At 34.9% G+C, this 26082-nt stretch overlaps 1 protein-coding gene across 2 annotated transcripts in view; it reads left to right on the top strand.

Moving 5' to 3' along the window:
• Positions 1 to 26082, top strand: part of LOC127553519 (sulfotransferase 1C4-like) — a 38645-nt gene that overhangs the window by 11985 nt on the left and 578 nt on the right. For both annotated transcript variants that reach the window (XM_051984290.1, XM_051984289.1), the window contains exons 4-8: positions 7962 to 8084; positions 11799 to 11896; positions 17092 to 17218; positions 21407 to 21501; positions 23712 to 23886. In XM_051984290.1, the coding sequence (XP_051840250.1) occupies positions 7962 to 8084; positions 11799 to 11896; positions 17092 to 17218; positions 21407 to 21501; positions 23712 to 23886 (618 nt within the window). The remainder of the gene's footprint in view (positions 1 to 7961; positions 8085 to 11798; positions 11897 to 17091; positions 17219 to 21406; positions 21502 to 23711; positions 23887 to 26082) is intronic.

The raw sequence follows: 26082 nt of genomic DNA, 5'->3' as shown, positions 1-26082 counted from the left end.
CATTCATTTGGAAAATGACTAAGAAGGAGAAATGAAAAATTAAGTGCTTCTTGGCATTCCCTTTCCAAAGATTAAGTAGAGCAAATACATTTTTTTCAGTTCTAGAATTTTTCATAGTGCTTTTCTCATATTAATTTTGTAAGGAAGGTAGTGCAAATATTGTTATTTCCATTTTAATGAAGAAAAAGAAAATACAAAGAAAAGTAATTGGCCCAAGGTCATACGTATAGTAAGCAGCAAAATAAAGATTTGAATACAGAGGTCCTGATTCAGAGTTAAGGATTCTTTCCATAATACCAAACTGCAAATGGGATAATATGTCTAAGAGCTGTGCAGATGTAAATTTCCACTTGAGATAAAGTTATTACTAAAAATTTTCCTTGAAATTCACAACATTCTACAACTAAGGATAACCTAAACCAGTGAGCTATGTTAATTTAAGTTCTACATATTATAGAACATTGGCAGAGTCATACCAGCTTGACATATTGGACTTCCAGAAATTAAAATAATAAATAAATAAATAAATAAATAAATAAATAAATAAATAAAAACAGACACTGTTTCAAAAGTCTCCCTTATACACATCTTTTTCAAGAAATAAAAAAAAAATTAGAATGGACATAAATGTACTATTTTTTTCTCTCTTTAGTATTTTGACTGATGATTTCATCAGCTCCCATAGTATTAATGATTGCTTTATGCTGATGATTCTCAGTTCTACTCATATTGTGCAAAACTCTCCTAACCTTTGTACTTACATGTTCAACTGCCTATTAAATATTTCAAACTGTATTTTTATAGGTATCTTAAACTCAGTATGTCAAAAACTGAATTCATTATCTTTCTTCCCAAATCTCCCCCCTTTCAAAGTTCCCTATTTCTGTCTAGAACAACAAACTTCCAGTTATCATTTATTATAGATTTTACTCAAGATGGTATAGTCCAAGATGGTGCCTAAAAATTGTGAGTTAAAGGTTCAAATCTCAGCTCAGCTACCTGTGTGACCTTGGGAAAGTTGCTTTACCTTAAGAAATCTCACTTTCTTTTAGTCTTTCAAATGGGGAATTCGCTCTCTAAGATCCCTTTTAGCTCTAAATTTATGATCCTATGACTTCCTTGTGGGGAAAAAAAAATCTGAGCAGTGTCGTCAAGGTATTTGCCTTAACCTGAGTATCTAAGTTGCAAGTAAAATTATTTGGCACCATAAAACATTGAAAACATTCTCTAAATGTCATTTGCAAATAAATTTGGAGATTAAGATCCAAGAAAGAAAGAAGATGTTTGCTTTGTAAAACAGTTTTGGCAATGAAAAGAGCTTTTCACAGATACTCAGAAAAACAGGATTTTCTTCAGAGTTCTTCCTTCAGTGTTAGATTACATCTCTGAAGTGTGATAAAATGCAATGATAATTCAAGGTTCTACATTTTGGACACCCACCACTGGACAACTTGAGAGATGACCCATAAGAAAAATAAGGTGATTTCACCATTTTCTACTAAAAATTCCCAAAGACTCAAATCCATATAATCATCTTATAAATTTCCTTAGCTTACTTCACTAAATACTAATACAAATTCAGGTAACTGCCCCTTTCCCCCATTTCTGAACCAGTGTCACTAACCCCTTCTGTGACTTCTTTTTCCTTTCCCATCCATCTTAAATATCCATTTTAACCAAATATTACCCATTTGAATATTCAATGAGAAAGGAAGGAATCCCAAAAAATGAGATTTGTCCCATGCTTATCAAAATATTCATTTAAGTATAATTCTCTTGCAGGGGAAGAAAGGAATAGCAAAGAGTGATCTTTGAAGGTGGTCTAAGCTTTGTGTTACCAGTCTTCTATAACTTTATGTAGTAATGTAATTTTTTTCCTGGAACTAATGAAAAAGTTCCTGTCAATCCATGAGCAAATTTTTTAAACTGAGGTAAAGTAATGTATTATGTAGGATAAAATAATAACAAACATTCTTTCTAATAATGTCTTGAGGGACACAGGAGAACAAAGAATCATCCTGAGTTGGAATCTGGTCTCATATCTACTAACTACATGACCCAAGGCAAATCTTGTTTACCTCAGTTCCTTATCTGTAAAATGAGCTGCAAAAGAAAATAGCAAATCACTCCAATATCCTTGCCAATGTCAGACATGACAAACAATTGAACAAAAAAATTACATAAATAGCTAAATGTAAAATTCTGTACTTGGAGAAGGGAAAAAAAAAAAAAAACCTTTATATAAACAGGAAGGAGAAGTTATGTCTTGACAAAAGTTCCTCTGGAAAAAAAAAAGATCTGAGAGTTTTAAAGCACAGCAAGTTCTATATATCAGTAGTATAGCTTGATAATCATAACATCCTCAGCTGCAGTACTAAAAAGTCCAGAAGAAAGGAGTGAAATATTTTATTTCCCCTTACCCTTCCCATTTGAGCCAACTCATTTTAGGACTCATTCTTTACCCTGTGTTTTTTTCCTCTTTTATTTATTCATCTGTGACATATCCATAATCAGCTTATTTCTCATCAGCTTATTCTTTGCTTTGAAGTCCAATTGTGACATTCAGTTTTTAACCAGAATGGTCATCTTTTTTTTTCTTCTTATAATGATTACATACAGAGTAATTAGTTAACCATTTTTTGGTCATCATTTCTTATTCTGATTTCTTAGCTTTAGTCAGATCATTCTTTCAGGAATTGGCAAATAATGGCTTAAGAGCCAAATCTAGCCTGCTGCCTTTTATTGTTAGCCCATAAGCAAAGATTAAAATGTAAGAAAACAAAAACCAAAAACATCCTCAGCTAACAAACTATACAAAAATAAAAAACAGACCAGATCTGGTCTTTGGGTCATATTCAGTTTGTCAATTCTCAACAACTGGACTAAGTAAAGCTAAACATACATACATACACAAGGTGTTTCATCATTTGGTATTTTTGCTTATTTCCTATCCTCCTCCAATTTGTCAATTCATTCATTTTCTTTCTTATTAGATTCTGAAGAAATTCTAGAGTTTTTTCAAGTTATTCTCTTAGCATCATTTGCCTATATTTTGTTTCTCTTAATTCCATAATATTTTCCATTGTGTTGACACTCTGCTTTTGTTTGTTCATTTTTCCTTCCCTCCCCCCCCAAAAAAAAATTAATCTTTTTGAGTAGTTTTGCTTCTTGGTGTTGTTAGTGATATTTTAGAGGAATATAATGAGGTAGCAGCATGGAATTAGTGAATAGAGAGACTACTTTGAAGTAAGGAAAACCTGGGTTCAGATCTTGCTTCTTACATCATAGTGATGTGGTTTGAATGCTCTCAATTCCTGATCATCAAGAGATTAGTGGCAATAAGAGAGCTATTACAATCAGCTCGCAGGTTTAAAAGTGAAATTCACTCATTCCTGAATTATTAGTTGCAAAATGAAAGTTTATTGTTGGATAGAAATCAGTTTGCTAAGGGGCTGACTTCTATACTTGCAAAAATCTTTTGGGAAATGAAGTTTTGGCACTGAGAATGCTTTCTCAGAAGGCAGAAGGGTGCTAGCAAAGTGCATGGACCATCTGCAAAGACTTTAGTTGAGAGAAGCTATTATATTGGGTATCTGGATGGGGAGTGGGAGGTGGGGGCAGGATAGTCTGAGCTGATCAGATCAGAATTCCTCAATTGAATGAGAATTTAGAATTTCTATGGGACTTGATTTGCCCCTGAATAGTATTGTTTCTCTTATCCTGAAAGGTTTAGGCTCTGTCTTAACTCCTTGGAGCCTCGGAGATCCTGATCTCTGATATCAGAAAAGGAGACAGAATCTCAATGATAATCTTAAAGGAAACAGTTCCCCTCCCCCTTCAATACTAGTTGTGTGACCATGCATGACTCACTTAATATTCATTTAGCTTTATCATATTTCAAGTGTGTGGTTCAAAAATGGTGAGGGGTCACCATTTAATTAAAAAAAAAAAAAAAAAGCTGGAGAGATCTCTAGAAGCGAAGCAAAGTTTATTATACATTCTCGAGAGAAGGACATACCACCACCAATCCAGCAGACAATCCAAGAGAGGAAGCACCGTCGGGGCAGGGTCAACACTTTTAATCCCTAACGGAAATACCCCCTCCCACCACTGACCATCATCCTTATAAGCTGAGGATCTTACATTTTAAACGGGGGAATTACCCAAGAAATTGAACTTGACCAATAAGTACATAGTTGCCCATATTTGACCGAAATAGTGAAACACTAATGTCATAGGAAGATAGCAGGAAGGGGACTTAAGTATACCCTTGACTCAATGCTTAAAGTCCTTCAGGCCTACTCAAACTCTGAAGTAGATGAAGCCTTACTTTCACAACTGTCTTGAAAGATCTCACCTCATCTAGTTCACAAGCAACTCTTGAAGACTATAAATTACAGAAAAGTTCCTATCTGTTTTGGTACTAGGTGTCACAGAGAATGGAATGCCAGAATGGAATCAGGAAGACTTATCCTCATGAATTCTAATTCAATCTCAGACACTTAACTAGCTGTGGGACCTTGGGAAAATTACTTAATCTAGCTTGCTTTGGTTCCCTATTTTTAACATGAGCTGGAGAAGGAAATGGCAAACCACTCTATTATCACTGCCAAAAAAACCAAACAGCAATAACCAAAAAAAGGATCACAAAGAGTTGGACATGACTGATATGACTGAAAAACAATACCTATCTGAATTAGCAAAGGGAATATTCATCTTGGAAGTTCCCTATACCAACGAAATTATTACTGTAGACAAAAGAAAAATAAGGAGCTATGTTCTCTTTTAGCTTTTAAGTCCTCCATTTTCTTTGATGGCCCTAAATTTGATTTCTCATAGAAAGGATACATTCAGCTTAGAGTGACTGATTGCTATGAGGAGATTTATGGTATATGGATGGTGTATTTATAGCTTCACAAAAAGAATGTTTCAAGAAAAGAACTAGGGATGATACAACTGTGGCTATGGGGCTATTAATGGGGCACAGATCACAATTAACTTGCTAGACTGCACTTCACATTCCAAAGGCAAAATACATCCCCTCTGCTAGAGGCCTCATAAGGTCATGAGGTGAATGAACCAAAAATATGGAATGGAATGGGATGTCCGTAAGAGATATATTAAAGAAAAAAATTATACCACAAACACAGTAATGTAAATGAAAGCATCACTAAAAGGCTCAATCAATAAAAAAGAGCTCTGGCCACTTCTGACAGCTTGCATTGGGCTTGATATACAGGACTTGAACTAGTCTGAATAGCAAAGAACTCCACTTTCTGATCCCGGGAGCCTGGATGGGGGTGAAGGGAATCATCATTAAGATTTTAAGCAAGTAGGGGCAGCCAGATGGAGCAGTGGATAAAGCACCAGTCCTGAAATCGAGAGGACCTGAGTTCAAATTTGACCTCAGACACTTAACACTTCCTAGCTATGTGACCCCAGGCAAGTCAATCCCAATTGCCTCAGGGGAAGAAAAAGACTTTAAGCCAGGAAGAACTTCCCATAAGCAGCAGACTTTTAAGGGGGTAGAAAGGACAATGAATATTTGTTAGTTCCTTCAAATGAATTGTGTGTGAAATCTTCATGAAACAGAAGTACCAAGGGTTCTTACATGGTATCGGGAGGAGCTCCCTACAATTCCACAAATTTCTAATACACTATACCTCCTAACTTATAGGTGCTGTGATCTAATGTGCTTTTACTATTGATACCATTACATGTTTAATTAGGATTACTTTGTGATTCTGACAATTCTGCTAACTTCTAATTGTTCTTATTATTATTGTTGAATCATTTCTTCATTGTGTCCCACTCTTTGTGACCCCATAGTGGAAAAGATAGTGGAGTGGTTTGCCATTTCCTTCTCCAACTCATTTTACAGATAAGGAAATTGAGGCAAACAAGATGAAGTGACTTGTCCAAATTTGAATTCAGGAAGCTGTGTCTTCCTGACTTTAGACCTAGTGTTCAATGCCACCTCACTGTCCCCACATTTTTGGTTATATATATGAATAAATAATACAATAAGTACAATAAGAATTGGTAAGCAGGCCGATTTCAGAAAAACCTGGAAAGCCTTGTATGAACTGACACAAAGTGAAATAAGCAGAACCAGTAAAACATTGTATACAATATCAATAACATTGTGTGGTGACAAATTATGAATGACTTAGCTTTTCTCAAAAACACAGTGATCTAAGACAAGTACAAAGAACTCATGATGGAAAATACTATCCACATCCAAATAAAGAACTGATGGACACTAAATGCAGATTGAAGCATACTTTTTTCATTTTATTTTTGTGGGTGAAGGGTTGTTCCTTTTGGACTGTTTCTTCTTTCACAAATATGACTAATATGGAAATGTTTTATTTAATTGTACATATGCAACTTATGTCAAATTGCCTACCATTTTAAGGAAGAGGCACAGAAAAGGAGGAAAGGAGAAAAATTTGGAACTCAAAATCTTGTAAAAATAAATGCTAAAAATTGTCTTGACATGTTTGGGGTGGGGTAAATAAAATACTATTTTTTAAAAAGACTTGTCACTTTCCTTTTAAGCTATTTATTCTTTTTTCAGTATATCTTTTGAGGTTTTATTTCATTTTTAAAATCTTGTTTAATTTCTTTTAAATATTCATGTAATCCTTGTAAAAAAAATTATTGTTTTCCTCTAATTTACAATTGTTATGAAGTTACTCTCTGCTTCTGCAGTGGATTTTTTTTTTTTTTTAGTATCTTTGGACCTTTTAAATTCCTTTTGTTTGTGTGTATATTCTTAGGCTTATTCATCTCTCCAGATGTAATTCCTAATTTAAAAGTTCATTACAATGCCAGTCTCTCTACCTCCTGCCATGTATTTACTAGATACCTAGATCATCAGGGTTCCTGCACTGACCTCTTGGATTTTTGAAGTTCCAACAGATGTTCAAGTTTCTATACTATGTCTTACCACTCACAGTCACTTTTGATTTCTGCACTGTAGCTTTACAATCACTGTGGAGTTTTCTCGGAGGAAACTGCTACTCTTACTGCCTCTGAATATTAAACATATTTCTGAATACTTTTGCATAAGTACAAGGGTAATGAGCTCCCTTTCCTATTTTCTATAGGTTCTAATTGACTTTTTGCATAATTCTGGAGTTCTGAGGTAGAAGAATTCACTGTAGTTACTCATTGGATTTGAACACTATGCAATTTAAGACTATTTTTAGTTGTTACTTTTTTTTTTTTTTTTTTTGCTGGAGTAGGGGTATGGGTATTGGGCAAGCTTACTGCCTTTGTCAGGCAGCCAGCTTGACCAGAAGTATCCAATTACTGAATTTTATCTCTATTCCTAGTCCCTCTTCTGAACACCACTCTGAATTCACCAACTGCTTAATGATATTATGATGTCACAAAATGTCACAAAACAACCCAATACAATACATTCAAAACAGAACTCATCCCAAAAATTCAATCTTCTTCCAAATATTCTCAAGATCATCTCCATTTTCTGGCATCTTGGGTTCATTTCAACTTTGGTATCATCCTTGATCCCTTCCTATCATTCACCCTACAAATCCTATAGTGTCTACTTCCTTATCTATCAAACAACCACAATCTTGAGTTCAGTCTGTCATCATCTCTCACTTGAGTTACTGCAATAACCTCATAATCGATTTCCCTGACTCAAGTCTTTCTCTGATCCAATTCAATCACATCACTGTCAAATGACTTTCCTTAAAACATAGGCCTGTCTTAATTATGATAATTCTATTTTTTCAATAAGTTCTAATAGTTCTCTCTTATCTCCATCATCAAATATGTCTCTTTGACATTTTCTGTCATCACCATTGCCTACAAACACAAATAGATTTCATTTTTTCCATGCTTCTAAATATTATAAAAAAGCAGTTCCTGAATCTTAATGCATTATTTATTTGATTTGTTTTGTTTTGTTTGTTCTGTTTTTCTTCCAGGAACAACATGGCTACAAGAGATTGTAGATATGATACAGAACAATGGAGATGTTGAAAAAACAAGAAGAGCTCCAATTAACATAAGAAATCCTTTCCTTGAAAGGGTAAACCTATCTTATGTTGGTAAGTCAAATACAAACAATTTAAGAATACAATCTACAAGTTACCCATAAACTCATTAACTATTATTACTTCACTTTAATCACATTCTACTAATATTCTCACAACTTAAATCCTATCATCTCAGAATTACACCACTTCCAAAATTTGGGAATTTAATATTCCACTGTCCATCCTAACTTCTTAAAAATCCTAATATCTAATTCTAATATCTTGCCTTCACTATGATCCGTAAATCATAGTGGGTCCATGACTCATCTCACTTCTCCCATCTTACTCTGGCTTTATTTGCCTCCACATCTAGCCTTAACGCCATGATTTTCCTCTTATATAATTCACTGGCTACTACACTAGAATCATGGATTCTAGTTCATGATTCAAGTTCCAAGAAACTTTAGACCAACCATCTGTTCCTAAGTCCAATCTTCTAGTTTTACAAATAAAGCCCAAATGGTTAAATACCGAAGGGCACATAGACTGCAAGTACTAAAGCCAAGATTTGAAACAGATTATCTGACTTCAAATGCTGTCCTAAATATTGTACCATGTCCTTGCACCCCCAAAATTTCTATGTTCCCAATCCCTAGGTACTCATACTTCAATCATCCCTACCCTCTGATTCTTTTGGTCTTACTCCAGATCTTCTGGAGAAATTCACAAAATGGAACTCATTTTACCCACTTCAAACATTTACTACATAAACTCAACAAGGCCTTTTCTGTAGTTCTATGATCTCCTCTAAAATATGTTTATGGACTCTTTATCTCATTTCTATCAGCAATTACAACAAATCTTTTCTTCTCTTCTCTTACTACTACCCCAACTATCAGCCCCACATTTACATTAAATGTAGCATTCCACTGAGAAGACAGATTTTGGGGGAAGTCCCAAACCTATGCTTCCCTACCCATTCTTCATAACTATTCTAATGCAGTGGTATCAAAATCAAATAGCTGTGCAGGTCACTAATCAATGTGAAAAGTACCCAGTTCTGCTTAATGATATTATGATGTCACAAAATGCCACAAAACAACCCAATACAACACATTCGATATGTTCTAAAATGCAATATTATAACTGTTTTGTTGTATATTTATTTTGTTGCAACAGTGGTAATGCTGCGGGAGCAGGGTGCTTGGTACCTCTGCTCTGCATGATCACTCGTTTTCTCTTCTCTCCTTCTGGTCATAGAAGAACTATCCCATTCTCCAAGTAAAACATCCCTCTAATTGTGTTCTTGATTCTATCTATTCTATCAGCTCTTTTTTTTTCTCCAGGTTCTCACTTCTGTTCTCCCTGTTCTTTCTCTCTGAAGAATCTTTAATTCTTGGCATCTTCTTCCAATGAGGACCTAGTAGCTTTAGTTTTGGGGGAAAAAATACCTTATGTTGACCTTTCTACTATATCCAACTATATTCCAGATTTCTCCTCCCCTTCCCTGATAAATTTTTTATAATAAATTTTCTTTTTAATTGTGAGTCTAACCTACATTAACAAATACAAACTTAAATATGCAAAGAAAAAAGGAAAGTTCATATAAGAAGCTGTGAATTTATTGTTTTTTCTTTAAAAAATACATATGTATTGGAGCAAAGCAGTAATAAAACTTTTATGTCCCCTTCTGCACTTTTTTGTTTTATTCTATTCATTTTAAATGCTTCATTCTTTTTGTATGTATGTATGTATGTATGTGTATATATTATATATATATATATATATATAGGTCAGTAATCTACTACCATGAATCTCCTCTGATGAATGTGTTTTCTATAATCAATGCCCTCATAAGCTTAAAACACATTCTTTATTCTTCTGCAATTAGGCTTCCACTTCCACTACTCTACAGAAACTTCCCTCTTTGAGGTAAAAAATAAACTTCTAAAAGCCAGATCCAGTGGTCTTTTTAAAATATCTTTTTTTTTTTTTTTGTAATTGCTACAGATTTTGATCCTGTTAGCAATATCTTCCCCCTAAATAGAGCAGCAAAGTGGCACAGAGTATAGAGTCAGATTCATCCTCCTGAGTTCAGAACTCAGACACTACCTATTTAGTAACCCTGGACAGGTCACTTAATTCTGTTTGCCCAGATTCCTCATTTATTAAATGAGTTATAAAAGGAAATGACAAACCATTCCAGTATTTCTTCCTAGAAAATGGATCACAATGAGTCAGACATGACTAAACAACAACAACAAAATTTAGGAGCTAGCATTTCTTCTACTTCTACAAGAGCTTTTCTGCTTTCTCCACTGGCTTAACATAATCCCTTAACATAACTGTTTCCCCAAGAGTCTATCTTGAATTTTCTTTACTACTATCTTTTCTCTCTCTTGGCATGTCATTCATAGCTTCAACTACCATGACTATATATGATTCTCAAATCTAGATCCTCAAATCTGAGCTGTCTTCTGAGCTCCAGAGCCCACACTTCCAGCACTGTATAAGACAACATGAATTAAATATCCCACCAGCACCTCAAATTCAACATATTCAAGACCTATCTTATTGGCTAAATGGACTCCTACTTCTCAATTCATTACTTCTATCTGCATCACAGTTTACTTGGTATTCAATGTTCTAACTTTGGGATATCTTCTCTATCACTTTCAAGTCCTTTAAAATCTCAGATTTCTTCTAAAAGAAACTTTCCCCTATTTCTCTTAAAGCTGGTGCCTTCATTTTTATTATCTCTAGTTTATTCGTTATATATCTTGTTAATACACATTTGTTTGCATGTTGCATGTTTGAATCTCTCCTCATTAGATTGATCTCCTTGAGAAGAGGAATTAGGGGATTTGTTTATTTGTTTTATTTTTTATACCTTAGCTTAGTACAATGCCCAGCATACTGTAGGCACTTAAGTTGGTTTGCTGACTTAACTTGTTGACTATCATTTTTTTATCATCATTACTATTAATTAACTTAAAATAATTCAATATTATTATCAATTACCAAATCCTGTAATTTCCATCTCTGTAAGATCCTTCATATCTATCTCCTTTCTAATTGCCACAGTTCTACAGTTTATTGTTGTTTGTTACTCATTTGTATCCAACTCTTCAGGACTTTAGGATTATATTGGCCATTGAGGTTTCTTGGCAAAAATACTTGCTATTTCCTTCTCCAGTGAATTAAGGAAGACAGAGGTTAAATGGCTTGCCCAGGATCACACACCTATTAAGTTGTCTGAGGCCAAATTTGAACTCAAGTCTTCCTGACTCCAGGCCCAGTGCTCTATCCACTGAACTAACCTACAATAGACTTTCATTATTGCCTACCTGAGTTATTGCTATAATCTTCTTACAGGTTTTTCCCCCTTTTACTCTCTACCACAAAAATTGATCAATAAACAATTACTATTCTGAGAAGACAGAAAAAGGGGTCAATAACACAGGAAAGGTTAAAAATCTCTATTTTAGAGAGTTATCTAGAGCAGTGAGAGGTTGTCACAAGCAAAAAAAAAAAAGATGATTACACATGAAACTGCAAAACAGCTATGTACAACTTGCTATTCCTTCCAAATCCATAAGAAAATTATTGTGTAAACTTTTTCCCTTCCCCCTCCCATATTATCATATCTTGAAAGTAAAGGAGTCTAAAGAATAGAACTGACTTTCTGTTTGCTTGTCTAAAACATATAAACAACTTTCTTTAGGTTTTCTATAAATAACCATCAACAGCAAAGTAATGAGGAAATGAAAATAAACTATCTTTCAGGGCCAGACAGGGCTAATGAAATGCCTTCACCAAGAATCCTAAAAACCCATCTTCCTGTGCAACTACTGCCTCCATCCTTTTGGGAAGAAAACTGTAAGGTAAGTGTCAACATGATGGGAAGAAAGAAGTGGAAACCAGAGAAGCATTGCAGATGGGACTATATGTTATCCATCAGAAAACCTGATCAAATTACATGTTTACTCTACCACAGAGTAGGTAAGGCCAGAGGGCTGCTACATCAGGGGATTTAGGACATTGCCCCAGTATGGATTAATTTAAAGAGTATAAAATTGATATTTCAGACTTGATGGAATTTGCTAATAGTCCCAACTGAAAGATAGATGTGGGAGGGGTACAGAGGTAGATTAGAGTCAGTTGAAACAAGTTCATTGTGACCTCCTTCCCAGCCCCAATAAAAAAAAAAAAAAATGCAAGATAGGAGAAGGCATCCTCCTATCTTGATAGTCCATGACTATCAATCCCTCATCTAAATATAATTCTCTCCCTTCTACTATTATTTCACACACAGTACACACATAACCTCATTACCTGTGACCACTTAACCACTTAAAACCTTTCTTGTTTTCAGGGAATCTCACATTTTTTACACCTTGTCTGGGACTAAGCCTACTCTACCATAAGATCCAAGAAGATGAGATAAATGCGCTAATCACTCTTGCCATGAAGAAAAAAGTGGTAGTAGAGGGGGAAAGCATATGGAGGAAAAGGTTTCAGAGCCTCATGTCTATACTGGCTATCAAACTTAGCTAATTAGCACCTAGTTAACAATAGAAGCTCAAATAGCAAGCCATCATCCTATATCAATTGTTCCTTTTGGGAAAAATCTGTGTACATTACTTGAGCTTCATCTCTTCCCACTCTCACTTCAGATTTGCAATTTGACTTCCAATCTCACCACTTAGCTGAAATTGCTTTCTCCAAGGCTACCAACAATCTTTTAATTGCTGAATCCAACAGCATTTCAGCAACTTGTCATTTTAGATATTCTTTCCTCTCTTTGCTTTTGTAACTCAGATTTCTCCTAGGTCATCTGTTAGTCACCTGACCATTGCTTTTCAATCTCCTTTATTCAATCATCAACTTTGTCCTGCTTCCTAATCATAAGTGTATCCCCTAAAAGTCTGTTCAGGGCCATCTTCTACTCTCTCTCTACCCTCTCTCTCTTGATAGTCTCAAACAGTTCCCATTGCTTCAATTGTAATATCTCTGCAAATAACTATGTGAACCTGGGCAAATCACTTAACCCCAGTGGCCTCAGGGGGAAAAAGGAGATAAGCCTAGAAATATAGGATGATACCAGATCCAAAAAATTTGAGCTCTTCAATCCACTTTACTGCATCCCAATGGCTCTGTATCCTACCACCTTCAGATAAAGGTACCTTTCTTGCTGCTACCAGTGGTAGAAATTGCCTAAGAAACTAGATTTCTTTAATCAAAGAATTAGAGTAAGGTGGGAGTATGCAATGTTGAATAAGCCATAATTTCAAAAATGTTTTATCAACTCAAACTCATTGTTCTTCCCAGTCATTTAAATATCAAGGTAATATTTAGGGAACAACATTTTTGTTCACTTTCTTCTAAATGATAATACAACAAACAGCATTTATAAAACAAATAAGCTAACATGTAAAGTGCTTCATAAACCTAATAGTGCTATTAGTACTTTACAAAGCACTTTATGGTCCAAAATATATATAGATTATAAATATCCTTAAATTTCATTACCAAGTTCCCCAGGTTTATCTAGAATCTAAAATCAAAGAATCACAGAATTTTTAGAACTAGGAAGAATCTTAGAAAGCATTCTAGTTTGATGTCTTTATTTTAACTTAGTTTAATACTATCCATCTCACAAGTGAGAAAAGAGTGCTATTATCCCACTTCCCCCATTCTCTCAGACATAAAAGGCATTCAATTGATTGTAATTAACTGAGAGACTATAACCAATAGATCATATATTTAGGTGAGGAGGATAGCTTAAAGCTTGTTGGAAATCTAAGTCCAGAAGGGTGAAGAAATTTGCCCCAGCTTATCCCCCAGCAAGGCATGGGGCCAATTCAAACCTATATTTCTTCCATTGTAGTGATACTCTGACACTATGGTTCTGCTCTAGAACTTTGCCTTTTGGTATTCCTTATATCCTAGTGACCATTACTTTAAATTTGTCTCTGACTTTTAGATACAGTACACTAGTCTGACTCTGGCCTTTTTCCAAATCATACAAAATAGCTAAATCAAGTCAAAAGCACATATTATGGGACAAGCATAATGGTATACATCCTAGAGACACAAAGAAAGGCAAAACTAGCATCTCAAAGATGTGAAAGACTACAAGAAAAGCAATGTACAGAAAATATATAAACAGGAGTCTCTTAAGGCAGGCACTAGAATAGGATTAGGAGAGACTTCTTGTACAAGGTATTTTACTAAAACCTGAAGAAACCCAAAAAAGCCAGAAGATGAAAAAAGGGGGGTGAGAAATTTCCATGTGTGAGGGACACAGAGAAGAGGACATATATAAGGGATGCTGTGAAGGTAAAATCAGTAGAATTTGGCAAATTATTAGATATGAGGAATCAAGGACTATACCTAGCTTGCAAATCAAATGACTTGGAGGTTGGTGATACCTTTTACAATAAAAAGGAAAATACGAAGAAGGAAGGATTTGAGGGGAAAAAATGAGTTCAGTTTTGTATAAGTTGAATTTAAGGTATCTACAGCATATTCAATCTGATATGGCCAATAAGGGGTTGTAGATGAGGAAAGAGTGTCATCTGCATACAGAAGAACATAGAAAAACCATAAGAGTCAATGAGATCACTAACTAGGAAAGAGGGTTAAATAGGGTCCAGAACAGGCCATAATAATATGAACACCCATATTCACCATAATAAGTGGCATAAAAAGAACACACCATAATAAGTGAGGATGATTTGGAGGAAGAGTCAACAAAGAAGTCTGAGTAGACAGAAAGAAATCTAGAAGCAGTGTCTCAAAAACCTATAAAGGAGAAAATATCAAAAAGGAGAGGGTGATTGACATTGTCAAAGAATATACAGAGGCAAGAATGATGAGGACTGAAAAAAAAGCCATTAGATTTAACAAATGAAAGATCATTTGTAACTCTGGAGAGAGCAGTATAGGTTGATTCTTGAGGTCAGAAAACAGACCACAAAGACTTAAGAAGAAATTGAAAAGAAAATGAATTATCTATTATAGTTAGCCTTCTCAGAGAATTTAGCCATAAAAAGGAAAAGAGATCTAAAATAATAGTAGTGATGGATGGATCAAGTGAAGATATTTTGAGGATAAAGAAAACATGGAGTTTCTTGGTAAATAATAGGGAAGCAAATTAGTAAAAGTGAGGATAATAGAGGGAGCAAACTGCTGGAGAAAATGAGATTGCTTGTGTATATTGAGGAGTTAATGTTGGCAAAGAGAAAGACCACATTGTCATGTGTAACAGATAAAAGAGGAGATAACTGAAAAAGGCAACCAAAAAATAAGAGTTAAGAAAGAAAGGATAAGGAGGTGTTCTCAGTTAATATCCTTAATTTTTCAGTTAAATATGAAGGAACATTCTCAGCTAAGAAAGGAGGGAAAGAAGGAGGTGTAGTAGGTTTGAAAAAAAGCAACCCACTATATAGTATATAGCCCATCAGTCAGCAAGTATTTATTGTGCAAAACGTGTCAGGCACTGTGCTAAGTGCCAGGAAAATGATAGAAAGGCAAAACACAGTCTCTGCCTCAAAAAGTTCATCCAGGATGCAAACAACTATGTATATAGAAGCTAAATGCAGGACAAATGAAAAGTAATCTCAGAGGGAAGGAGCTATCAGGATATAGTAAAAGCAAGGAAAGGTGTAGTTTGATATGAATCTTGAAGGAAGCCAAGTAAGAGTTGGAGGTGAAAAGGAAGAGTATTCTAGGCATGGAAATAACCATGCAAATCCACCATCCAGAGATAGAGTTGTATGTGAAGAACAGCAAATAGGCCACTGTAGTTGAATTATAAAGGGTAAAGAGGAGAATAAAGTATAAGACGACTGGAAAAATAAGAAGGCAACCATTGTCACCTTGGATCAACCTACAATATTCAGGGCTCCACTTTTCCACGTAAGCCAATGCTTGCCATCATTTTAGAGTATCTTGTTTCCCACCCCAAGCAAAGCTAAATAGAATATAACATGCATGTGGTTCAACTTAACCATTTATGTAATACTAAATTGATTGCTGGTATTAACTAGATGGCATTTGACAGAAAAAATATGATGCAACTTTTGCTGTCCCAGATAGAGTGGCTTTATTTTTTCACAAAATATTAAACTAAATTCTAATCTGAAACAGAGTTGTAAGCTTCTCTTGGACATGGAATACTGTTCACTTTTGTCATTGCAATCATACCCATAATCAAATTGGCATTAACCATATTCAGGTATAAATGACAAAGGTTATCTCAACTCTACAATAGGAATTGTACAATCTATAATAATAATCTACAATAGGAAAGACTCTGCTTTCATTTGCAGAAATTTACACTGACAAAAGCTATCAGTTTTAGCTTAAGATTTTCTCAAACATTTGTTATATTTACAAGTAATTTTGGAATTGGAATATGTGAAAAGCATGCTACTACAGCAAATTTACTAATGTCTATGTTAGGAAAAAGTTAACTAATTATGAATAAATGTAAAGTGAAAGTATATGTCAATGAACCCAATTTGAAAGCAAACAAAAGGTTTTCAGTTATGATTACATACTGGGTATCGAAACAATGATTGTATATCAACACAGAATTTACTCTTCCAATGCAGATCAACACCTTCTCTGTAGCTGGCAATCTTAAAATTACTTTCATTACTGAGAATTTGAGTGATCTTATTAAGGTTTCATAGCCAATAAGTGTGACAGATAGGACTTGAATCCAAGTGTTCCTGACTTCAAAAACAGCTCTATGTAGTCATGTCTGCCCATTCCCTCTCATAATGATTGTTAAATTTTCAGTGTGGCCATTTACACCTCAAAAATCAGCAAAGGGTTGGGGTTTGATTGATTGTTTTGTATATTTTCTAGGCTAAAGAAAATTATAGAAAAAATATTAATAAATTAAACTCAAAAGTGTGTCAAGCATACTTTAAACATTTACCAGCACATTCCTAGATGTCTACCACATTATCTCTCTGACTACATGATAGGTATGCTAAATACAGTACTTTGTGTTGATCCTTTTCTCTTACATTTTCTTTTTCCTCTTTCTTCCTACATACACCAGATCATCTATGTGGCAAGAAATGCCAAGGATAACATGGTCTCCTTTTTCCATTTCCAAAGAATGAATAAAGGACTTCCAGACCCAGGAAGCTGGCAAGAGTATTTTCAAACATTCTTGGAAGGCAAGGGTGAGTGAAGTACAAGAACACTTCTGTTGTAAAGGAAGCACCACAATGAGGCAAACAAGCATACCTGGGCTCTGAAACTTTCTAGCAGATGGGTAACGAATCTTGTAACAATGGGAGTACCAAGGGACTGGGAATTAAGGCTGTTTGCATGTAGAATACAATTGGAGGGCCACTTTCTCTACAAGAAATTGTTTCAACCAGAGACATCTTTTAGCATGAACCAATGTGAACTGCAACAAGGAGCATTTGATTTAAAATCAGAAACTTCCTAATCTGTATTAATTTTTTAATATGTAAGCATGCTTTCAAAACTATACCCAAGGGGGCAGTTAAGAGGTACAGTGGATGGAGTACCAGCCCTGAAGTCAGGAGGACCCGAGTTCAAGTCCAAACTCAGGCACTTAATACTTTATGGCTGTGTGACCATGGGCAAGTCACTTAACTCCAATTACCTCAGGGGGGAAAAAAAAAAGGAAAGAAAGAAAAGAAAACCACCCAATTCATAACTTTCTTGCATATGTGTTAATAAGTTTTCCCAGAGCAATGACCATTGACAAATTACTGTTTTGGCCACGTCAATTCTTGCTTCCCTATGAATTGCCAATGATTTGAATTGTTTTATAACTTTTTCGAGTGTGTAATTTTAACATTTTTAAAATAATACACCCTTTAGAAGTAAATATAATGTATTTATCAAAAAGGGCCAGTAGGTGGCGCAGTGGGATAGAGCAAGAATCCTGGGGTCAGGAGGACCTCAAAAATGGCCTCAAATATTTACAAGCTTCATGATACCCTTTGCCACATACACTTTCAAAAAAAGAATATAATCATGAAGAGTCAGACATGACCAATCAATAAAATGACAAGAATAAAGAGAAGCCCTTAGTTCAAATCCAACCTCAGATGTTGGACTGTGTGATCCTGTATAAGTCACTTAACCTCTCTGCCTCAGTTTCTTGATCTGTAAAATAGGGATAATAACAGCACCTACTTCCTGGAGTACTGTGAGAATAAGATTTTTAAAAATATTTACAAATCTTAAAGTCTTATATAGATGCTACTAGCTATTATTATTACAAATTTAAAACCTTCTACCATGTTCTCTCCCTCTGGTTTCTCATTCAATCCTAGAACAATTCGGGGCCTCAAATGGGATTCCTAATCATTCAAAAGTTGAGCCCAACAACAAGAGATTAAAGAATGTCTGTTGTCCTGTATGTGATATGCACTTGGACAAACAATCCACATCGCTCATCCATCAGCATATAATTCACACTAATAATGGCTAATATTTATGTAGTGATTTAAGGTTTGAAATGTGCCTTACAAATATATGTGCATATATAAATACACATAATGATTTTCTATGCAGTTTTTTTTTTTTAACTGACCTCATATTCTCTCTGAAACTAAGGTACATTTTGTGATCCATCCATTCTTCTGGCAAAGTTGTGTACAACTGATCACAAATCATAGATTACCATAATCTCCAATAATTTAAAGTTTAAAATAATCAAAGGCAGGAAGGAAAGAGGAGAGAGAGAAACACACATGATACATATGAGCAAGCTGCAACACATTATAAAGAATATGTGCAGAGAAGCTATGTAAACATCACAAGAAAAAAGTCTGACCAGAAAAAAGCAAAGAGATGCAAAGAAAAATGGTTAATGAACAGTTAACTAATGAACAGGCCATATACTCCATTGATATCTAGGCAGTGTCAAAAAACATAAAAGGAAACCCCCTTTACTGGGTATATTAAGTAAGTCCTCCATATTTAAAAGACAGTGACAAGAGAGTCACAGAATGGAGGGGTTAATTGCCATGTACATTATTAAAAGGATTATTTACATCAATGAGATCATAGATCCACTGATGAATTGGAGAAGAAAAACTTCCTGGGGTTTTCCTAAGCTACAAACAAACTGTCCTGACTTCCTTGAGAAAGATGAGGAAGCTGGCAACCAAGCAGCAAATATTGGAAACCATACAATAAGAATATTCCAGGGCAATTAGATGGTGCAGTGGATAGAGCACCAACCCTGAAGTCAGGAGGAACTGAGGTAAAATCTGGCCTCAGACACTTAACACTTCCTAGTTATATGACCCTGGGCAAATCACTTAACCTAACTATCTCAGCAAAGAAAAAAAATATTCCTTATTGAACATAAAATATTAAAAAATATGTCATATATGACCAACTTATATATAGGTGACATGTAATCACTTACAATTTGTGATTTAAGAGATATGGCCAATGTTCCCATATTCGAAAATATCACACACCCCTGGGATGTCTCAGGATTTCTCAGTCATTGGAGTTAGTCAGCCAACAAGTTTTTATTTACAACATGTTATGACCGTATCTTAAACCAAAACCCTTCTGACTCTCATTGACTAGCCAACAATAGGTCTCAAACCAAGCCCCAAGTGGTCACTGTTTAGGTCCTGATAAACTCTGAGGGAATATAAATAGTAGTCATTTCTATTTTGGCCAGAAAATCTGAGAGTCTTTCCAACTGACATATATTGAAGACCTTAGCTTAAAAAAATCAAGGTCTCCCTCTGCATCCAGGACCATCTCCAGGCATCCAGATCTTTATCTGGCCACTGGACCCAGATGGTTCTGGAGGGGAAAGCGGGGTAGGTGACTTTGCTCCCTTACTTAAATTCAACTCATTTTGCCTGTCATGGTCTTCTTTGAGAATAAAGGACAAGCACCAACAACTATATGCCAGGCACTCTAATAAGTGCTGTGGATACAAAGAAAGGCAAAAACTCAATCTTGGAGGTAATCTCAGAAGAAAGGCACTAATGGTGAACTCAATAATACAAACAGATACACAGCCTGAAATGCAAATTCCTCTGGGACAGATAACATGAATATGTCATCAAAATCTTAGTGTGAATGGTATAATAATATCGCTGACTAATGTGACAGAATTAAAAAATGACTCTCCAAACTATGTGCAAAGGGCTATCAAACTCTGCACACCCTTTGATCCAGCATTGTCTACTGCGCCTGTATCCCAAAGAGATCAGAAAAGAGTACAAAAGTGTTTGTAGCAGCTCTTTTTGTAGGTGAAAAAACTGGTAACTGAGTGGATGGAAGAAAAGATTATGGTATATGAATGCAATGGAATATTATTGTTGTATAAGAAATGACGAGCAGGCTGATTTCAGAAAAGCCTAGAAAGACTTATATGAACTGATGCTGAGTGAAGTGAGAAGAACCAAGAGAACATTGTCCAAAGTAATAAGATTTATGTAATGATTAGTTATCATCAACTTAGCCTTTTTAACAATGTGATGATTCAAGGCAATTCCAATAGACTTCCAGAAAGAGAACTATGGAGGCTGAAAGTGGATCAAAGCATAATATTTTCACCTTTATTATTGTTGTTGTTTGCTGTTTTCTTTTCTTTCTCATGGGTTTTTCTTCTTTTGATCTGATTTTTCTTACACAATATGGCGAATGTGGAAATCAGTTTAAAAGAATTGCAGATATTTAATCTGTCAGATTACTTACTGTCTTGGGGAGGATGGGAGAGGGAGAAAAATTTGAAACATAAAGCTTTACAAAATTGAATGTTAAAAACTATCTTTACATGTATTTAAAAAAATAAAATATTATTAAAATATTTTAAATGACCCTTTAAGATACAAAACAAACATTTTAATAGAAGCAAGTGTGGAGAGATGCTATATGTATCAAGTCTCTGGATCATGAGAAAAGTGAGGTATTCTGCAAGAAGAGATAAGATAAAAAACCAAACATTTCTTGCTTGATAGTTAGCTGGATTCAGCCCTTCCCTCACATAGGTATTCCAAAAGTGAAGTCCAGTCAGTTAGCATCAGGCAAGCTAGGTTTAACCACTAAGTTTGTTAGCTGGACATTAAACACCAGGAGCAGAATTTGGGATCTATATGTCAGAATAAAAAGGAAGTAAAAAGCAATAAGATGGTCAGCATCAAGACCAATGTTGAAACCAGAAAGTCTGAGGAAGTGGGGTCCACAAATTCAGGGGCAAAGGCCCAGGTCAGTTCCTACTTGATGCAGAAACAGACTATAAACTAAAAGTGTGCTTATGATAAGCACAAGTCTCTTATCCCTCAAAGTAAGCAGCAGGAGACATTCTGTCCTTAACTATTTGTAACCAAGATAACCATGTTCTCCTCTTTCAGGTCTATGGGGATCCTGGTATGACCATGTGAAAGGATGGTGGGAAGCAAAGGACATTTACCCCATTCTCTACCTCTTCTATGAAGACATTAAGAAAGTACATAATTTTGATTGTGATTATTTGCCTATTTTACCTATTTCAGTTTTATAAAAGTAATGAAATCTAAAGACTAACAACATGTCACAGTGCTGGTCTTGGAGTCAAGAAAATCTAAGTTCAAATTCTGCCTCTGATTTAGTAACTCTGTGACTGAGGGCAAGTCAAATAACCTTTCTAAACCTTAGTAAACTCTTTGGGTTGCATACACATTCTACATTCTTAAAAATTATTGAGATTCCAAAGAATTTTTTATGTGAGTAGTATATATTGATATTTACTATATTAGGAACTGTAATTGATATATTTAAAAAAATTTTTTTTAAATAACAAAAGCAGGAACACCTAAGTGATAAAGTGGATAGAGCACCAACCCTACAGTCAGTAGGACATGAATTTAAATCTTACTTTACACACCTGATACTTACTAGCTTTGTGAGCCTGGGCAAATAACTTTAACCTCAATTGCCTTGAAAAAAAAATAGCATAACCATTACACATTAACTTAAGGAATAAAGTTTAACTTTAAAATTTTCATTTTCCAAACCAAAACATAATAGTGAAAAGAATAGCATTTTGAACATAGTTTTGCAAATCTAGGGAATATCTGGCTAATAGAAAACAGCGAGAATCTTGTATATGCTTTCTACATTTAATCCATTGTAATATGTTGTTTTGATTGACATCTATAAAGAAAATCTGGCCTCACATAGACATGTATTAAGAAAAGGAAAGACTCCTTCATGGACAAATAATATCTTAGAATTAATCTTAAAGAGCTACTAAATGATGCAGTTGATAAGAGTGCTGGTCCTAGAGTCCAGACATCCTTCCTGAGTTCAAAACTGTCCTAGATGCTTTCTAGCTACATCTAGGGCAAATCACTTCATCCTGTTTGTCTCAGTTTCCTCATATGTCAAATGAACCAACCTAAAATACCAGTAACAAAGAAGCCTTGAAATTTATGCAAGTCACTGCCTCAGATTACCAATTTAAAAAATAACTAACCCAGGAATTATAGGAAGGAATGGGTTAGCTATCTTAGGGTAATGATAAATAGGTAATATTGAAATAGGGTCTGAGATTAATAAATAATAATGATGATGAAATAACTGGCATTTTATTATGCTTTAAGATTTGCAAAATACTTTACAGATAATAAGACTGATAATAGATAATTGCTATTACATTTTACAAATGAGGCAACTGAGGCAGATAGAGGTAAAGTGACTTATCCAGTGTTGCACAGCTACTCCTGTTTTTCAGGAAGGACTTAAATTTAGAAGGTGCAATGGAGAACATACCAAGTCTTGAATCAGGAAGACTTGAATTCAAGTCTTACTTTAAACACATACAAAACTGTTTGACTCTGGGCAAGTCATTGTACCAGTATCCTCATCTATAAGGTGAGCAACATAACAGCACCTACCTACAAGGGTTGTTATGAGAATCAAATGAGATGATTGTAAAGTACCTAGTATAGTGTTTAGCTCATGGTAAAAGTCATATAAATGTTCATATTATCTTGCTATTGTTATTATTATTCCAGATGCAATATTCTATCTACTATGCCACCTTTTTGGCATCTCTGAATTAGACAGAAAAAAACCTCTACTTTTATAAAGAATTGCTTCCTTCTCTCCACGTTGGAAAAAATCCATCATTGTGCCTTTTAAGCTACATGAAAGCAATATTAACCCTTCTCTTATCACCAAATAAGTTGCATGAAACAGGATTTTAAGTTTAAACAAAATCACAAAGTTTACAAATTTAGCACTGACCAAGAATCAGAATCTTGCTTCTGACAGAATTGTATTGCTCAAGACTTTGGACAGAACTTCTTATTAAAATCTCAATTACCCTCAAAACTGACAGCTTCTTGTACAATATGATGAATATAGAAATGTGTTTAGAAGATCTAGATTGGATTGCTTGCTGTAGGGGACAGAGAGGGGGAAAAAGAGAAAAATTTGGAACACAAGATTTTGTGAAGGTGAATGTTCAAAACTATCCTTGCATGTATTTAGAAAAATTAAAAAAAAAAAACTACTTTAAAAAACTGGTCTTCAGAACATGTTAAGTATAACCAACAGGTTTATAAAGAGATGCATCACAACTCCCATGATTAGTGCTCTACTGTCATACCAACTATGACATTCAATTTTAATATAAAGTGAAGAAGTTCACTTTTCTTTCCATTTTCTCTGCAGGATCCCAGGTGTGAAATTAAGAAGGTGATGGAATTCTTGGGGAAGAACCTGGATGAAAAAGTTTTAGATAAAATTATCCATTATACTTCATTTAATGTAATGAAGAAGAATCCCATGGCAAACTACACATCTGACCCCCAAATGAATCATTCTGTGTCCCCATTCATGAGGAAAGGTAATGTCTATGTTCTTTCACTAAGTTAAAATGAATTTATCCAATTAAATTCGTGGCTCAAGTCAACACCCAGGAAGCACCCAAACTGCATTATCACCCATAGTTTTGAACCTCAATATCACGTGAATGTGTCATACTAGAATCAGCCATATGTCATATGTAAAATTTATCTTTGGAGAGAAGTAAATTTATGGGGTCATTCCAAGGGATGTTGGAAGCAAGATTGGAACAGAACATGGCAAGAAGGAAATGTAGCTAGAGGAGGAGTTATCATCTGAATCTAAGTTGCTGTCCTTTTAGGGAACCTAGAAATGATTTGAGATGCCTCTGTTTCCCAAGTTCTCCATCTAATTTGATTGTGACCCTTTGCCAGTCTATGAGAAAAGCTGAAACAATTCTCTAATCAAGATAATACTTATTAAGAGGGGCATTCAACCTGATAATAAAAGATGGGAGTACTTTAATAAAAGATGATACCACTTCTGGCCAAAAGACCCCAAATTGATAATACAACTCATTTTTATAAGCATAGAACAAAGAACAGAACAGAAATCATATTATCAGCCACCATCACAGGGATGAGGGATCATTATTGATTACATCAAAGAAAGTGGGCATAATTCACATGTGAGATGGGAACAAATTCTAAGGAATGCTTTTGTGAATTTAAGTATCCCAGCTGCATCCTGAAGTTACTTATAGGGACCCAGATATACAAACTCACTGGCATCTGAGGAACAGATAAGAGCAATGAATTGCTAAAGATGAGAAGTCAGTCCAGCTTCTCAAGGATAACACACAAACCTTGCAGAAAATGCTGAAATAATGGTTTATGAGAGAATTGACAATAAGAGTTTTTCTTTAACAATGATTATGGGAAAGTTTAGACCTTTAGTATCTTCAAAAAAAAAAAAGGTGATTGAACTTTTGCCCGCATAAACTACTCTCAGATAGAAGAGGTTTTAAGTTTGTTATATGGAATACAGAATATGGTCACAGAAAAAAAATCACAGAGTAAAATCAAATATAAAATATAGGATCAGGAAATAATTCTCTCACATATAAATATAGCTTAATATCATATTCAGGAACAAAGGAAAAAAGGAAATACACTTGAAATATATTCAGACAACTTCCAAAGGCTATTTGCCCATAATTTTTCCCAGGTCTCAATTACCTCCAACCTATCTGTAAGCATGCCCCAAACCCAGAAGTTACCTGATTCACATCATTCAGAGATCTAGACTTAGAAACTCTCATTTAATATCCTCAATGTTTAATTTAGAAAATGTCCTAAGTGTCCCCCATTAGCTTTCTCCTGGACTGGCAAAGGGTCACAATCAAATCAGATGGAGAACTTGGGAAACAGAGGCATCTCAATTCACTTCTAGGTTACCTAAAAGGACAGCAACTTAGATTCAGATGATAACTCCTCTCTAGCTACATTTCCTTCTTGCCATGTTCTGTTCCAATCTTGCTTCCAACATCCCCTGCCTCACCACTGACCCCATAAATTTACTTCTCTCCAAAGGTATAGATAACCTCCTCATTAAAACCTTATCATAGGAAATGGCTGCAGAACAAAGGCTCTTTTGCCTCTTCTCCTTGCTTCATCTTTTCTCTGTTTTTATGATATTTTTATATTTTTACTTATTAATATCTTATATATTTTCTGGTATTTTTATATTTTCCCCAACATGACACTCCAATTACCTTACAATCAAGCCATTCAGCTCCTTTCATGTCTCAATATTGAGGAGGCAGCATTGCACAGAAAAAAGCACCTTCACTAAGTCTGAAGTCAGAGGATTTGCATTCAAATCCTATCCTAGATAGTATCTGTGAAAATGGGGAAGTAATTTATCCTCCCCAGGCCTCCGTTTCCCCATAAACAAAATGAAAAATTTGGATTGAATGAGCTTTGAGGTGCCTTCTGGTGTTGGAAACTTGAACAATTCACATTATTTGGGCAAGACCCAACTTCAAAAGTTCCTCCTTCCCAATGAAACAATATGACAAAACTACAAACACAGAAAGCAAAATGTTTACCTTAATTGTCCTGCTAGTTAACAACCTCTAGTTAAGATTTCAATTAGGTAGAATAATTAATGCCTTTTCTTTATCATTTTAACATTTGATCCTAAGGCTCAGAGAGATTAAGCAACCTATTCAATATTACATGTCTAGTGTCAGAGA

Source organism: Antechinus flavipes, chromosome 3 (genome assembly GCF_016432865.1).
Source record: "Antechinus flavipes isolate AdamAnt ecotype Samford, QLD, Australia chromosome 3, AdamAnt_v2, whole genome shotgun sequence".
Lineage (NCBI taxonomy): Eukaryota > Metazoa > Chordata > Mammalia > Dasyuromorphia > Dasyuridae > Antechinus > Antechinus flavipes.
The sequence above is the reverse complement of the archived record's forward strand: the minus strand, read 5'-3'. Positions and strand labels throughout refer to the sequence as shown.